The 17,365-nt window shown below is 37.9% G+C and overlaps 1 protein-coding gene across 1 annotated transcript in view; it reads right to left on the reverse strand.

Moving 5' to 3' along the window:
* Positions 1-10,332, reverse strand: part of sh3bp5b (SH3-domain binding protein 5b (BTK-associated)) — a 30,072-nt gene extending 19,740 nt beyond the window's left edge. The window contains exons 1-3 of the mRNA XM_005739179.1: positions 9,952-10,332; positions 8,846-8,908; positions 3,908-4,036 (exon numbers count right to left, since the gene is read on the reverse strand). Of these exons, the coding sequence (XP_005739236.1) occupies positions 3,908-4,036; positions 8,846-8,908; positions 9,952-10,029 (270 nt within the window). The 5' untranslated portion in view covers positions 10,030-10,332. The remainder of the gene's footprint in view (positions 1-3,907; positions 4,037-8,845; positions 8,909-9,951) is intronic.
* Between the last annotated feature and the right edge of the window lie 7,033 nt (positions 10,333-17,365).

Raw genomic sequence — 17,365 nt, forward strand, 5'->3', positions numbered from 1 at the left:
GGGGGGGGTTGATGGAGAGAGAGACAAGTATTTTGTGAACAGGAAGACAAAGCAGTAAGTCAGGACAAATGTTGTGTACACACTGATGACGGAGAAAGGGCAAACCTGAAATAACATGAAGAAATCGTATAACAGAAGACAGCCGAAAGCAGAGAGAGTGTGAGATGGAAAATGAGAAGGGCCAAGGAAAACAATCAGGTGTACAAAGGAAACATTAAGTAGAAATACAACATGACAATAAAAGGAAAGGAAATGTGCCCAGAGGGGTGAAGACTAGAAAAGTTAAAAAAGAAAGAAAAAAAAAAAACCCTGAAAGGACGAATTCAAAAAATGCGGAAAGGACAGCAATACAGGAAGTAAAAGTGATGCATTTGTTATGCAATAAACAAGAAAAGGTGTAATGAAGGAAGAAGAAAAGAAAGAATTACAAAAGAAAGAAAGCAATGAAACAATAAAGAAACAAGGCTGTGTATCGAAGCTCCCTCCCAAACAGATAAGCAGGATGTGTTGAAAACACCAATTACATCATTAAACCTCTGCTGAGCAGAAGCCAAACATCACACTCTGCTGTACTGAGAAGTGGGCGTAGCGTGAGCGATGGAAGGCTACGCGAGGACAGTGACAATGAGTCCCAGCATGTTTCTTTTATTTGAGATATTTTTAGTTGGCAAGTGATTAAAGTAAATGACATCAAGGGAATGGTGCAAGAGTTTTGCCCAACGGTGTCAGAACCCATTTGCATGATTCGACAGCTTCATTAGAGAGGTTAGATACCCTCAAAACAAAAAAAGAGAAAAAAAAAGTGTTCTCAGCTTCGAATAAGCAGCTGCTTTTAAAAGGCTTCAGCAGCTTTTTTCCCCTCACCATCTATTCAGAAAATAAATCTATGATCACAGTCTATACTGGAAAGTACTTATAATGTCGACATTTAGACCACAGGAAGCTGACGGATTGTACAGTCTTGTAAAGGCCTCAATGATTTCAAGGGTGAGTGGCACTTTATGAGAGACTTACTATGAACAGAAAGCCAAGATGAACAGACTTGTTGGGAAATTTAAGGGTTTTTGTTTATTACCCCCAGTCACAGTCAGCTCAACAGGATGTTCTGTTCATTAAATCAGATAAAACAACCCGCTATTTAGTGGAAGTATGAAATGCATTCACAGTCTTACCTGAATAAAATGGGCAATTGCATGTGTGCACACACATACACGTAACAATTAAAGATTTATCATAAGCCTGACAAACACCCAAAGTGGAGTTATGTGCCAAAAATCTTATCCAAAGCTTTCCTTCACAGAATCACTGCAGGCAAAGCTTTACCTTTATATGCTCAGGTGCAGACAAGTGCAATTAATTATTACAAGTAAGAAACTCTACTGCAGTCACGAGACAGAGCACAACAGACAAAGAGAAAGGCAGGGTACAAGGGTGGAACAGAATGTGACATGTGATGAAAAGGCCTAAGAGCAAAACCAGAACTGGCTTACTGAAAGAGCAAAATGTTTATCCTCTACTGTTGATACGAAACATAACAACAACTAAGCATGTCCTGGGAGGCACTTGCAGAGCAAGCACACTTTGCTACAACAGACAGAAAATGTTTATGGCAGTGGATTCAGCTACACTGGGCTTAGACAAGCTGGCTGGGATTTCAAAGTCACCGTTTTCTAACATCAGAACTGCTGAGAAAACCTGGATTGTTGAGATAAATTAGCATTTCAAGCCCCCCTTGAATAACATGTTCCAAACACAAACACACTTAGAGAAGCGTGAGCACAGTGAGTAAATAAAAAATGCAAACAATCAAATAACAGCAACTTTACACTGCTTTGCTGTCACCCACGTCACATGTAGGCTGCTGTGACATAGTCACACTGTTCAATTAAATTAAGTTGGCAAGCGAAAATCAGATAATTAAAGCCATTTAGAAGAAGGACATTAGTGTCATGACTTAATAGAGAGAAAATTGGAAAACAGTAAAGTGCAAATTGCTTTAACCTAAGTAGGAAGCATTTATGGCCAATCTCTTTCTTCTACATGTGCATGCTACATGGGGGAAGAAACAAAACACAACAACAAAAACGCACTCCAGTTATACAGCCTTGTGCCACCACTAAATAAAATTTGGGTGACCCACTATCTTAATGAGGACAGCAGTCCAGATCAGTCACTTTGAAACATGTTTTCCTCAGAACAGAAGGGAAGACGCTTCACAAAGTAAAGGCTACTTTTCTTTCTTTAAGTTAGAGGACAGTTTCTCTCACCAAGCATACCACAACTGGGTCATCTTTAGCAAGTCACGAGCCAAACTAAAAGCCCCTCACAAACTTGAACCGATTATTTTTGTCAGGCCAGTATCGAGTTATCATCGGCTGGCTGACCAAGCAGAAAGAGTGGTGTGGTCTCGCTGAGTGTATTTGTACACAACTTCTCCGATAGTCTCTCTTACAGCGTAATAAAGGAGGAAGAGTGGATAAAAATTGAAGTATTTTTTTCCCCTCTAGAGGAAAGCACAAACCTCGCCTCACTCATGATCTTCTGCATTTCAAATTGTCTTCCCTGTCACTTTTCATTCTTGAATAACCATCTAACCGGCCTCAGCTTTTTAAAATTCTACTCTCAACACATGACCTTTCTAGGGACACAAGAAAAGCACTCATTGTGAATATAGCCTTTTGATAACCGTTCTTTTGCTCATGCACAGTTAAAAAGTGAAAGTAAACAAGCAGAGAAGACCAAAGTAAAACTGTGCTAGCAGGTGAGTGGACAGGTAAAAGGGAACTAGAACGATCACGTGCGGGGGAAGTCTCATCTCAGTTCCCCCAAGGACCAAAATTGGCAAGACTGCCAGAGGTGCCACTTCTGTACAAATACCTGACATATTTATTTCACACTTTACTTTTGTGTTTGTGCATTTATTCTTAATAGCAACATGCAGTTTTTCCTTGCAAAAAAGGTTTGAAATGAGTAACTGACAGAGGAACCTTGGTACCCTAGATTGCATTAATGTTAACAAGAAACTGCAAGCCATTTCTACGGAATATTTCACATCATTGACCTAATCCGCAGTATATTTGACTCTTTGCAGCACATCTGGATGTTACTAAATTCTAGGAATTGATATTTTTTGCTACAAACTTTTCCATATGACCTTTGTCACAATAGTAGCAGAAATGCTCTCAGAGAACCTAGTTTACGGTCATAATGCTAAAAAAATGGGAAGTCCAGCTACAGTGTCACTTTACAGAAGCTCTTTCAAAATTGCCAAAATTTCACCACACTGTGAAAAGTTAACCTTCAAACACATATCTACAGATATGTGAACAGATAAATACTGACAGCATGACAGTAAGACCTGTGTCTTAAGTAGAATCCTATAAAACTGCACAATAAAGTCCTTTGAGTCTCACTGCTGCCTAAATGTGCACTTACAGCTGTATGGGCTCTTATCAAGATGTGTAGGTGGCTTCTTCCCCTTTATTTACACATACACACATTTTACCGAGGCTCAGCTAAAAGGGGAACTGAAAATGTAGTCTGAAATTAGTCTGCATGTCACACTCGCCTCCCTTTTTATCTCTTTAAACACATTAAAACAAAGACCAGAAAGCTACACAAAGGAATGCAATTCCCAGGTGTCACTTTAAGAGTACTGAAGATGAAACCATTAAAGAAGGTAGGAGAGGATAGGGGGGAAAAAAAGATAAATACCGGTGCACACAATCAGGCTTGAACACCAGTAGACAATGGAACAATGTTTTTCACTCTGACTTACTCGGTGCTTATTTCAAATCCAAACTAATTAAAAACTTTCTGAGGCCTGACCAGGTCTTTCTATTTTATACATCAATGGTTGCTGATAGGAAACTTTGAATGTTTACTCCAGCTTCCATTGCTCACTGACCTGACGGGCCAGTCTGCGAGCCTCCCAATAAGGTTTGGACTCCTCTATTGCCTTGCCGATCTTCTTCATCAGTTCATCCAGCTTCACTGTGGCCTCCACCAGAACTGAGCGGAACTTTTGTCTTGCATCCTGATCAAAAGAAAAAAAATAAATAAATCTTTAGCAATTTAAGTCAAAACAAACTAGGAACAGGAGGTTGCAAAAAATGACAAATACAACTCTAGTGCTTCTTTAGAAGCAAAAATCAATCCTGTGCTTACTCACTGTCAAAAAAAGGATAAAATCTTATACCATTTGAAGACTCCCCTACTTACCTAAATATTCCTCTTGTCAAGTAAAACAGTCATCTTAAAAACTTCAAAATGTGTGAGTTTGTTTTTTAATATTGTATTTTAAAAGGAAAAAAAAAAACAGTTCAAAACGGGCCTTTGGTGAACAACCCCATGTTCTAGTGATTGATCATCCTTCAAGCAAGGCAATGAGTCTATGTTATAGATGTTTATGCATATTCCTGTTATTTCTGGCAATTTAATTTGTGGCGAATTTCCTTTGGGGAGAAAGTAGAAGCCTCAGCATTAGTAATTACACATGCTGCTATCCATCTTTATTTGTCATATCCTTCTACAGGATGGTGTAGCTCTTAACTCCTGACCTTTATTAACCTCACAGCTTATGAAGTTGCTGTTTAAGGAAATTAAACTTGCCCTGTTGTTACCTCTCTTGTAACTCACTGCCAAGCCATTAAAGCACCTTGAAAACCCAAGAATTTCAAGAGAACAACAAACAAAAAAGGGCATTTGAAAAATGCAAAGAAAACACTGACTATCAAGCATTAAACACAATTTAATCTGGATAACGCGTTCAGACCATGTCCCAGATAGAGCTGACATATTTTTCTTGAAACTGAAAAACAAACTAAAGCCAGTCTGATGAACACAGTCCATGAAAATCTAGTCTGATACACTTTTCTAACTGAAAAGAAGTGACCTTTCTGTTTAGTGTTAGAGAGCCTTGTTTGTCCACTATACAAACAAGGGGAACTTCTCAGACATTTATCTCTATAGTTTCATCACAGTCATCTAATTTGCATGAGAGACAAACCTTCAAAGCACAACAGCAAATTAAAAAATAAAAAATAAAAAAAATCCAGGAAGTAAAAACAAAAACATTCAGTAAACAAACTACAGCAAAGCAACTGTTCAAATCCTCATAACTTTAAATACTTCCTTGTTTTCAAACCAAACAGAATCACATCCATGATAAATTCTTTTATATGACACTTGTGTTAAATTCAGGATCTGGTGTCATTGTGCATGGGTAATAACTGTTTATTTAAAGTAAACATACTGAAAATAAACAAGATGTTATTGTTCGCTCATATACTGTGCATAACAGAAAAGTGGTAAGTAATTTAATATATATACACACATTTAAGGTTGAAGAACAAAAAGCTAGTCAGCATTCAGAGTGCACAATGCTTGTTTAGCACTCCACACTTTTTAGAAAATTCCATGGGAATTGGATGTGGCTAAAAGACAGATGCTCTCACCAAATATCATTTTGGTGCGACAGTTCTTGTTTTGTTGTGCGCTGAACTTTTATGTGGTCAATAACAGTACATAAGATTTACTAAAAGTTATGATCAACTTTAGATTTCTTTTAACACCTACGAGTTTATATTTTCTGGTATTAGAGGTCCCTAGAAGGTAATTCTCAATATGCTTTTCAGTATTGAGGAAAGTGTATTGAGTGTACTGGTTCAACAAGGATGCAATCTCTCATGTTAGATTACTCACAAGCCAAGGTTGTGAGGTTCTATTTTGAAGCAGGCTGAGGTGTCAGATCTGCACAGGAAGCAGAAAACCAACACTAAGTGCAGTTTGCTTTCACTCATGTCCGAACCTAAAGTTGACTTTGACTGTATTCTGCTTTCCAGGCTTACTGACAGTCAGTCCTCACTTTTCCCCTGTAGTTTGAATCTTAGCCCATGGCTGTTGTGTCAAACTAGTTTTTACTCCTTGTCCAGTCTTCTCTTCCACACCGCCACTTTTAAAAATGCCCTTCTACTCCACCTGCCACTGATCTTCTAATCCCTCAACACTGCCCACTTCTTCCACATCAACTGACAGCGACTGGTGCATTGATAGTGTATTGAGAAAACTCTTGTTGCTCAATCGATGGGGTCACTTTGGCTTAAACTAAAATGCCTGAACATCAATAAACTGTCAAGAAATTATTCAGACATAAGCATTCCCCAGAAGATGAATCATCGTGACTTTCATAACCCCTCTGCCCTTTCACTTAATTACTTCACAGGATTAACATTTTTAAAGATTTTCCAGAAGAGTTGAAAAAGTTTTCTCTAACCAACAACATTCAAAAACTTACTGAAAGCTTTTTAACTGAGATAGAAGAATCAGTGATTCTTTATCCTTAAAGAAATAAATTTAACTTAAGATAAATTCAGGATTATCTGAATTATTTTTAAATTCTGTTAATCAAGTTGTCAGCAATTAAACTATGCCAGAAATATTAAAGAGTGATACAGCGCATATACATATACACATACACATTTTTATTTTTTATTTTTTTAACTCTGACCCCCAGAACATGAGGATAAAGTACTGACTTTTAAGTTTGAGGTTAAAAAAAAAAAAAAAAAATCAACAGTCTCTTTTTGTCCTTGTCTGTCAGATGTGGCTTACAAAACCCCCAGCAGTCATTGTTTCATTTCCAACTAATGTGTTACTTAGTCAACATGAGATAATTTCTGTGGAAACAGCTCCCAGTTTGGATTCAGAAGACAGAAACCCTTTTTACTTTTAAAGTTAGACTTTCCTTTCTAATAATGATTAGAAAGTCAGGTGACCCTAATCCAGCTGCTCAGACTGCTGGGGGATTTTCTGTGACACACTAAACTTTTCTTCTCCATTCATCTCTTTTCCCTCCTCTGATGTTCCCTGATGTTTACATGAGGCATGTCATTAAATTGTGTCTCTCTCCCATAAGCTGTGTTTTGCTGTCTCCCTATGCTCTCCGTTTTCTCTTCTTTCCCATAACAACCAACTGGTCAGGACATATGGCTGCCCATGTCTGAGTCTTGTTCTGTTAAAGGTTTCTTCCTATTAAAGGGAGTTTTCCCTTACCACTGTCACCTAGAGCTTGCTCATAGGAGATCATCTGATGTTGGGGTTTTCTCTAATACTGTAGGGTCTTTACCTTACAGTATAAAGCACCCTGAAGTGACTATTAATGTGATTTAGAGCCATCTAAATAAAACAGAATTGTCTTGAATTCAAAATGTCCAAGAAGTACTTATTTTCAGCTTTTATTGGAAGGAACATTTTTTTTTTACTGATGCTGATGCAGACTGAGGTGCAGAGTGTCTGTCCTCTCTCTCAGGGCTCGGATGCTGACACTGTGACGCACTTCAGCTTCAATACATTCATGCTTAAGGCGGTGTGTCAGCAACTTGTGGATTTTATCTGTTTTGATTTTATATACTGTTGTTTGTTTGTTTGTTAATTAGTTAGTTTATTTGCTTGTTTTAATCAATTTTAAATCATGCTTTTTATTTGTTCTTGTTTCTAATGTCTCTGTAAAGCACTTTGAATCACCTTGTTGTTGAATTGTGCTATACAAATAAACTTGCCTTGCCTTACCTTGCCTTATCTGCTAAATTAAATATCATTTGCGTCACTGCTGTGAAGATACATTTTCTTTTTCACAACACTGGGATCGGTACTACTCCAACCTCTTTATTTTACTCATCAGCAGCATCAACGTTTCAAATCAAAAGCCTCTTTAGGCAAAACAAAAGCAGTATGATACCACACTGCTTAGTGTAACAACAACAGAAACCTTTATTCAAATAAGAAGACAGTCCCCGCTGCTGACATAAACAAAAGGATGGATTTCTTTGGGAAGTTCTGAAGCTGAGTGTGCACAGCTGGGGTGAATGGATAATTTAAGTTTTGCATTATTGTTGCTTATATTTACCAGTGGAGCATCATAAGCTGCATTGATGTGCAAAAAATGTTCTTGTCTTATTTGAGCACCTATATTCTGTGCTGCAAAAATAAATAAAGAAATAAATAAAAATAAAAAAAATACAGACCTTGTGTTTAAAAGAAACCCTGAGAAGATGCAAAGTCACGGACTCTTGTTCAGCTTAACCTCTGAGTGCCCCGATTAACCCCATGTAGAACTGTCAACTTGTGCAGTGCAACACAGATTTGGACTTTCAGCCCCATAAAAATGCACACAATGTTGCTGAACTATATAAATGCAAGCCATCAGCTGCTTCTGTGCTTTAATGGGATCAAAGATCAGTTCACCAAGTTTAATGGTTTTTGATGGCCCAAGTGAGAGTCGTGTCTCTGCAGCACATTCTTTCTGTTTTGGTCATCACGGGCTTATAGCTCCACAACAGTCAAACTGTTTTATATAGAGGTGGTTTGCCAAGACTTTGAAGCTCACATGCTTGATCTTTGTAAATTGATTAGGATACAGCTGTCAGCAAAATGTTTTTAAGGCTTAAATGAGTTTATTGTAATATAACACATGAAGTCAGTGTCTCACACAAAAAAGTAACAAGTTAGTTTGTAGGCAGAAACCTGCTGACATGGAATAAAATCTGAACTTTATATGAAATTTGGCCTTCAAAAAGGAAAGGTCCAACTGTATCTATATTCTGAAGAGATCAAGTGTTGTTTTGAAGGCTTCAGAATCTGAAGCCTTCAAAACAACACTTGATCTCTTTGAGCGATGACTTTGTAAGAGCAGATGAAGTAGATGTTAAGTATTAATTACTGACGGGGGTCATATAAGCATGATTATTTGCTTGATCAGTCAAAAGCTAACATAACTCCACTACACTGAAAGGAAAAACACAAACACGTTCAATGCACATAACACTGTGTGCACCAAATAACTGACCTCAAGCTCCGTCTCACATCTGTTGATGTCGACAGTGGACTGGTTGAGTTTCTCCAGCTCCCCCTGGAAGAGAGATGAGGACAAAGTGATGAAGCAAAAAGGAGGAGGAGATAATAATGTAACACAACACCTAAAACTATGGGAGAGAAAAACTAGCAACATCTGGAAAGAATTATGTGAACATGGGGAAGAAGGGAATGTAAACTATGGCTTTTAAAATGTTAATGTGCTTTAAAAAATAATAATAATAAAACCACTGGAACTGTGAATTGTACATTACACTAAATATATTTTCCCTCATAAAAGGTGCAGAAAAGAGTGCAGTATGTTAAACTGTCAATGGTCCACTGATATCAAATATCTTCCTTAAATTCAAATTCTGATTCCAGAAATTTGAGTATTTGGAGATACAAATTAAGAAATCTGTATTCCTCGCAGGCCCCAAAGAAAAACCACTCTAAAGAAAATGCTAACTATAGCCCCTACAGGAGGCAACATGAATAACTTTTTCGTGCTGGTGTTTGCATGTTATCCTGTGAAATGATCTTCGACAAATAAACCCAAATACTACTATTCATCGATTCAAACAGGAGTGTCATATAGTTATTACCAGACATCTCTGGGTTCTTTGGTAAATTGCATTTTTTAGAAAGCTTGGACTGACCAAGCAAACATTTATTTAATCATTATTCATTACATTTTTTGGGTTTACTTTTTCCTAGACTAAACAACTTATTAAATGACTTTTAAAGCCTGATATTAAAATACCAAAGTACATTTTTACTCATATTACTGGCTTCTACCATTTAAATTTTGACTTGCCTGTAAATTAACTGGACTAGCTTTTTGAACATAATACTTTCACCCAGTATTAGTGGAGCTACAACAATCTGCACACAACCAACACAGAAGACAATACTAACAGTGTTACCTTGTATTTACAAAAAAAATAAAATTACTAAGAAAATCCAGGGGCTGAATCATGCTAGGACTTCGCTGTTAGCTGCTACAGCGGTTTGGAGACAGACATACTGCTGTCTGGAAAACAACGAACCCTTACCGATTAATAAAACACGCTTAATGCTTTAAAAGTAAAGGTTAATCACCTGGATTCTGGGGTCCACCTCCTCGTCTTCATAATCAGCCTCGTCGTCGGACCTGTGCTCCTTCTCTAAATGGTCCATATCGGAGCTGAAGAAGAGACACCACAGCCAAACAAAGACAGAGCTCACTACAAGCGAAGACACCGCAGACTCATCTGTCTCTCGCAGCCGGTCACCGAGAGCTGGACTCGCCGCCCTTACTTCAAACCGCTGACTTAAAAAAAATCGGTTTTAAAAGCTCGGCTTTTCGAGGAGGAACATCTCGGGTGGTATCAGCCCGGCCGAGCAGTAGCGTCTTTCCCCGTTCAGCAGTGCCTGCACACGGAGACCGCTGCTGACTGACCCGAGAGCTGACACAAACGGGAACGCCCCCTCCGAGTATGGGAGGGCTATTGGTGCCATACAGCGGTGAAACGTGATGGCTTTTAAACGCTCAGAACGCTTATGAATATATATTTATTTAAAACAAAAAGCAAATCTCAGTTAAATTAAATGCTCTTTCTATATTCCCATATACAAACATGTTAGGAAATAAGAAAATGCGAAGAAACACTTGCTATGACTTCAAAACATGTGCTGTGTTAAGGAGATAACAACTGAAGCTTAATATGGGCCTAGCCGTACGTTCATGTAACTAGTTTGTACCACCAAGTGGTTCAGTTAGTTAGTGTGGCCATTATTTATCCAGGTAAAGGTAAAATAGTAATAACAACAATAATAATAATATCTTTATTGTCATTACACATCAAAATCATCATTAAATCAAATTGGATGCAAAGTGAAAAGGCCTGATAAAGGCTTAAATGTCTTAAACAGTGTACATGCATGTATGTATACCACACATTAGAGACATTTAACATTCTATGGGCATACTAGCACAGTTCATTCTTTTAACAAAAAAAAGCATCTTTTGGATGAAAGATATTTTTAAAACCTGAAAACCTGAAACGTGTGCCTAAGGGCAACAGTTCAAACAGAGAGTGTCCAGGGTAGGATGGATCTTTTAGAATCCCTCCTACCCTGGACTTGCAAGGCTTTTTTTTAAGGCAACAGGAAATGTAAAGATCTTCCAGGGAGAGGAGAGGCCATTCAGTTACGTTATGGACAGTGGTGATGACCCTCTGGAGAGCTTTTCTCTCTGCTATTGTGCGGCTGGCAAACCACACACAGACACAGTAGCTTAGCCCTTGCCATAGAAAAACAATGAAGTCAGAAAAACCAAAAATGCTTGGTGGTGAAAGTATACAGTGTTAAATATAATGAAAACTGTCCACTGAATCCCTCGTCCGTGCTTCTTTCTAATAGTTGTGAGCTCTGCTATCACTCCCTTTCCATCAAAGCATTCTACCTATGTGCCGGCTATGCAGTGCTGGCTTTTTGGAGGACTTTAGCCAATCATATTAGCATAGGCTGCATACCTACAATCCTTGCACTAAATTACTAAGACTACATTCTTATTTACCATGTTTGCCTGGCAAAAGGAGAAGCCCATTAAGAAAATGGGTGTAAAAGTGTGGAACTTATAGAGTAGTACATAAAAATACAGTACCTGTATACCTTTAGGATATTGCCCTATATTTGTTGGGATTGGCTCTAGCCCCCTGCAACTTTGAACTGGATAACAGTTAAGAAAATGATGTACTGTTGGACTTTGTTGGATCCTTAAAATCATCATGTTAGTGGAGGATGAATCAGTAGTTCACTTGGACCCTGACTTTTCCATAGGCAAACAAGCACATATATAAAACATGCAGTATGCATGAATTTAAAACCACAGTCCTTATGCGTAGGTCTGCCTTGGTTTACACATTTGTGTTGTCCTGTGATGCCTGGTATCTCAATGTTGTGGCAGTATGGCAGGTCTTTGGCTTGTTCCAGAGGATCCCACAGATGCTTGATATCCTGCTGGAGGAGGCTGCTGCCACTGGGGAGTGCCTTTGTCATAGAGTGATGTACCTGGATTTCAGCATTGTTTAGATCAGCAGTGGATGATTAATTTTCCCAAGGAGCAGCATGAGAAACCGGAACTTTTGTGGCAACTATAAGCTGTGCCCACTTGGGAAAGTTAATGGTCCACACCTGCTTTAGATGGAAAAGTCAAACCAGCATAATGCCAGGATTCAAGGTTATTCAGCAAAGCATTCCATAATCTAATGCAATGAAATAAACAGTGCCATTCATCTGAACCTGTAGGTGGTTTTAATGGGGGTTTTTTTGCTGAGTGATTGCTATACCTGCTCCAAGTATAGCCAGCCTTTTACAGCACTAGTTAATGTTACAGCCATTAGCCAACACAATAGCTATAGAGGGAGCCACAGCTTGGATCACAGGCTCAATAATGTTCTTATTAAGGTCAGTTGTGTTATTATCTATTTTTCTTACTGATATATTTTAACATTAGTTTAAGAGAACCTCATGTGGAAAAAGGATTGAAAGCTATTGCTATAAAAATGTTACTGCTTTATTCACAGAGGTGACAGAGTTTTTTAATTCAGTTACATACTACGATATTGTTATGTGATTGTGTTTTTATCTAAATTCCAAAATATGCTACCTTAATATATAATGCTATCTCACTGTAAAACAGCATGATCCACATTGCCTTCCCTGTGTGACAGGCGCTGCCCTTTGCACTGAAAGGGCATCTTGTGTGTCTCTTGTTTGTGTATGATACACATTTCCGGGTTATTGGCATAAAGATGAATCCCTCAATATTTTCTATTCTTGGAAATTTGTTATCATTAACCTCACTAACTGACATTTCTTCATGATACAAGCAATTCTGTTGTAACTCTCCTTAATCCACACCACTGGCCACAAAAAGTTCCAAATAAAAGTCATTTCATTTAGTTAAAAATTAAAATACTAAGAAACAGCATGTAATATGATTATAGACATAGACTTAATTATAAGTCTGGGTTTAAAAACGTAAAATATAGTTCTGTGGAAAAATATCAAAGACTTTAATGTCATAACTGATATGCCAAACAGACTAAATATTGAATTGAATAATGTGTAGTGACATTGAAAAACTTTGTCCCTACTGTGTACACAGACAGCATTTTGTCCCAATTAGATTAAAAGCAGAAACTTTACTGTCCAGCTGACGCATGAAAGCTGTTTCCCAATTTGTAAACATCCCCTCTTTGGCTGTCTTGTTGAGTGGCCTTGACCTTTTCATGTAATATCTTCATACTGTAGATGCACAGTATAATTTTCAGTTTGACAGAAACATGTCTGTTGGCTTATGGATGTGAGAGCTTACTGTCTCTCTGGCTTGTCAACCCCATGCTCAGACTTGTTCCTGTTGCACAACTGTGAGTTCATCGGTTACAGTTTTTGTGAAGAAAAAAAAGCCTAATTTCCCAGTAAAATGATGTCTGAAAGAAAACTAGAGTAGGTCCAATGGACTCACACTGGCAACTACATCAATATCATCAGACTTGGCCTTCATTTAATTTGCCAATACAATAAGGTTACATAACTATATCTTGCACAGGTATGATGTAATCATGTTGACTAAATTGGTCTACAGACATGTAAATACCTGCCAAAGTGCCCTAGTGGTGCTCTGGAAATGCACACATTGCAAGACTCACTGTCACAGCTGATGTTAGAAATTGTAGGATTTGCTAGAGTAGGACAGGGAGACCGATCTGGGGTTAAAAAAAGGTTGCGAGCACTGGGGATAGAATGAAGAGCAATGACAAAGAAGGCAACACTTAGGTGGCCCGGTGGATAAGGTGGAACAATTCTGACGGCCACAGAAAAGCCCAGTGAAGGTGAAATCTTTCTGGAGGCTTAGTAGGAGGATGGCTGTGAAGGCGGAGCTTCTCAAATGGCCAAGGTGCTGAGGTGGTGGCTAATGATGGAGAGGCAGAACAGGTGGCCAGCTATGGCGGTGAAATGGTGGCTGAAATTGGGGCTTGGTAGGGCTTAATGAAGGGCATGTAACCCCACTGGAGGCTATTCCAGCACCTGGTGGTGGAAGAGCATGGCAAGTGGCCAGTTCTCTGAAGACTTAGCAGAAGCACGGTGGCAGTTGGGCTGACATCGTCATGGACTCATTATGGGACACTGGTGTGGTGGCAGATAGGAGGCTTGGCATCTGCTGACCAAGGTGGCAAAGCTGGGTGATACATTTATAAAGAAAATTATTGTACAATAACTTTTACTCAATAGAAATTTGAGGTATGATATAAAAAAAGCCAATAGAACTCATTCCATCCATTTTTTGACAGATAACACAAGAAGAGTGCTGCACTAAACAACTCATGTGGATGGAATAAAATCAGAGCCACATCACATTAAGTAGATGTCCACAAAGCACAGAGCATAGAATGAAAAGCGTAGCAGCAGCATATGTGCTAATGTTTGGGGTACTGCAGTCGTGCACACAAGTACTGTATTAGTATGACTGAGATAAAAAAGAAAGCGACAACAGATAACGTTGACAAAATACTCAAGTGTCAGAATGACTGGAGTGGACACAACCCAAGGTTCAAAACACGAGGACGCTGAAAAGAAAGATCCAAGGAATTTGGTAGTGTATAAATGTATAAACTCAAATGACATAAATTAATAAATACTACTTTTTCAGCATTAAGCTAACTCCATTTAGCTGAGCATAGTGGCATAATTAAATGCTAATTTGACAGCCTTGGTGAACACTGCAAGTTAAACCTCAAACTAAAAACACCAAGAAACACGACAACCTTCCGCATACAAGTGACCACAAAAGTCATATCAAAGAATTTCAGAGCTGTAAAAGTAAACAAGGTTTGTTACAGAGACAGACATTCTTTTCATGTGCTGGCATCACACTTCACATCTTTGTTGTCATTCCTAGTATTTGACAGAGAAGAATTCACTGAAAGATTTAAAAGACAGTGGCCTGAGGTGGTATTATACAGGTTTCATTATACTCAATGTGTTTACTTGCCTCAAGGGTTAAGGCTGATGAAGAAGATCATCAACTGATCAGAAAAAGGAAAGAAAAAAGAAAAAGAACTCAAATCACTTTCCCAGGAACCTTCTCATTGAGTTTATGTGATGGAGACGCATATATCTGTTTGTCATGAAGGCTTTAATAAGCTGATGACCTTCCACTCATGATACATTTTATATCACATAACCTTCACTCATAATAAATGAGATGTATTCATGATGGTAAAAGGCACTTTAGATAAAAGCATCCCTCTGTCCTCTTGTATGTTTGAGTCATTCTGAAGGACTTTCAAAGTCAAACATGTATGTTTGTATTCAAAGGAAAGATGGCTCCAGCTTAGCATAGAAAATCAACCGATTCACTGTACAAACCAATAAAAGAACCATACTTGAAAATATGGATTTAAAAAGTGTTTTTCACTCAATATGTTTACATTTTCAACCCTTATTTTACAGTCCAACATTTAGATTTGGAACACATATACATACATAGTTAAATAGATAATGTCTGCAGTCTCAAGTGAGCCTGTGAATATGCCATTTTGACACTGGACAAACATTTCAAATATTAAAAATAAAATAATAAGGTAGGAAAGGTAGAAGTGCTTAAACATTTCTTCAAAAGTATAAGATTTTCATTCCTCAGTTATTGTAGTCAGAGTAGTTTTTGATAGCAATACTCTTGTAATAACTATAGAAAATCAAAATCTAAAAATAGATTTTAAAAATCAGCACTGCTAATAATACTAGCAATCATGTATGTCCATGTTTAGTATGTATTGTCATTTTGAGCACATTAATTGACTTAAAAACACAAGTGAATGGAGCTGTCAAGTGGTTATATAACCATAACTGTACAAAAGCATACAAAAGGACAGATACACAGTTATTTGGGTATTATCACATATACATTACTGGCACAACATCATTATTTTATTATTAAGCAAAAACATTTCCAGTCAAACCATTACATGGTTTTATCAATATTAAACAATGCCAACCAAGCACATCTCAAACTCTGATATTGATAAATAAGTCAAAGTGTTAATTTTACTCTGACTATAAATTTAGAGTGAATCTAGCCAATCAAAGCTGTTGACGGTTCTGTCATAGCTCCCAAATAGTGGACCGGATGTCCTCATGTACTTTATCAGTAACACTGAAGGTCAAGGTGCAGGTTTTGTACAGTGACACACATCTTTATTCAGACGTACTCTCACCACTCCCTTCAGGACCGCAGTCCAACTTTCCTGGCTGAAAGACATCCCTTTGTCCTGTGGGCGCTGAAGGATATCCAGTCGTATCAGCATGTTTTGTCTCTCTTTGGGAGCTGGTGATTTGTCTGAATAACAGGATATGTCAAACCCTTATAAAGAGGAAGAAGCAGACTACAGTGTCCTCTCACTGTAACCTAGGTCACAACCTAGGCTTACTGACCTCCGTGTGATTGTATGGCTATTAGCTTACTGTCACGATAATATATGACTTGTGCCAGACAGAAAAATCCGCCTTCAGTAGGGAAATTTGTAAAGAAATGTGAAATTTGTATCCAGAGGCATCATTATCCACGTAAAACGTCTCTTTATCGAATTGTTGTAGAATTTGCCTATCTACCCAAAACCTTTATCAGTAAGTTACAATCTAGTTTAACATCATCCAAACAGAGACGCATGTGGGCCAAGGGCATTTGATGTTTTCCGAAGTGATATAAATGACAGAATATGTGTGGATATTCTTAAGGTGTGATTATACATTATTATATAACAATAACAACAACATTATCACTGCTTCATTCACTGGGTCATTGTGCTTGTTAATCTGGTAAGTCATATAAGAAAAGAAGAAAAAAGTAACAAGGAGCTTTCTGTTTATGGTGCTGTTGTGTAATTTTCCAGATATGTAGAATATTCCAGGCCTTATGCGGACTTGTCAAGACAGGTCGAGGTTGATCGAGAACACATAATCCTCGTCTGAGAAAACATTCTTTGCTTTGTTTACTTCTGACGTTTTATCTGGATTTCTTTCTGATTTTTACTTTCAGGTTTGTGGCTTGGAATTCTGGTAATCTAAGAAATAAAATTCCACCCAGTCCTTCCTCTCACTGCAACTAACATTGGTTAAGAGTGTCAGCTAAATGGCTTAACTGGAGGTCAAGCTAACAATGGGCTTTTTGCTATGTCAGTGAGACAGTTGTTGCATTCACAGCAGAAGAGAAACAGATTGTATCTGTTTAACTTTATTTAAGTGGACTGTCATGAAGCGCTTGTTTAAGTAGCTCAGATTAGAGTGTCGGCTCCTGAAGAAAAATGCTGTAGAAACCTGACTTTATTTCGTTCTAAAATATCCTCCTGCTCAGTTATTTTCTTTCACTTCTTAATTATTTAAAACAAATGGTGAAGAAATGATTGTGTTGTGACAAATAGACTACTGAATATTTTCCTTACAAAACTGGTATAAAAATTATCTGACA

The sequence above is a fragment of the Pundamilia nyererei genome, unplaced genomic scaffold, assembly GCF_000239375.1.
Source record: "Pundamilia nyererei isolate P.nyererei 1_Seehausen unplaced genomic scaffold, PunNye1.0 scaffold00090, whole genome shotgun sequence".
NCBI lineage: Eukaryota > Metazoa > Chordata > Actinopteri > Cichliformes > Cichlidae > Pundamilia > Pundamilia nyererei.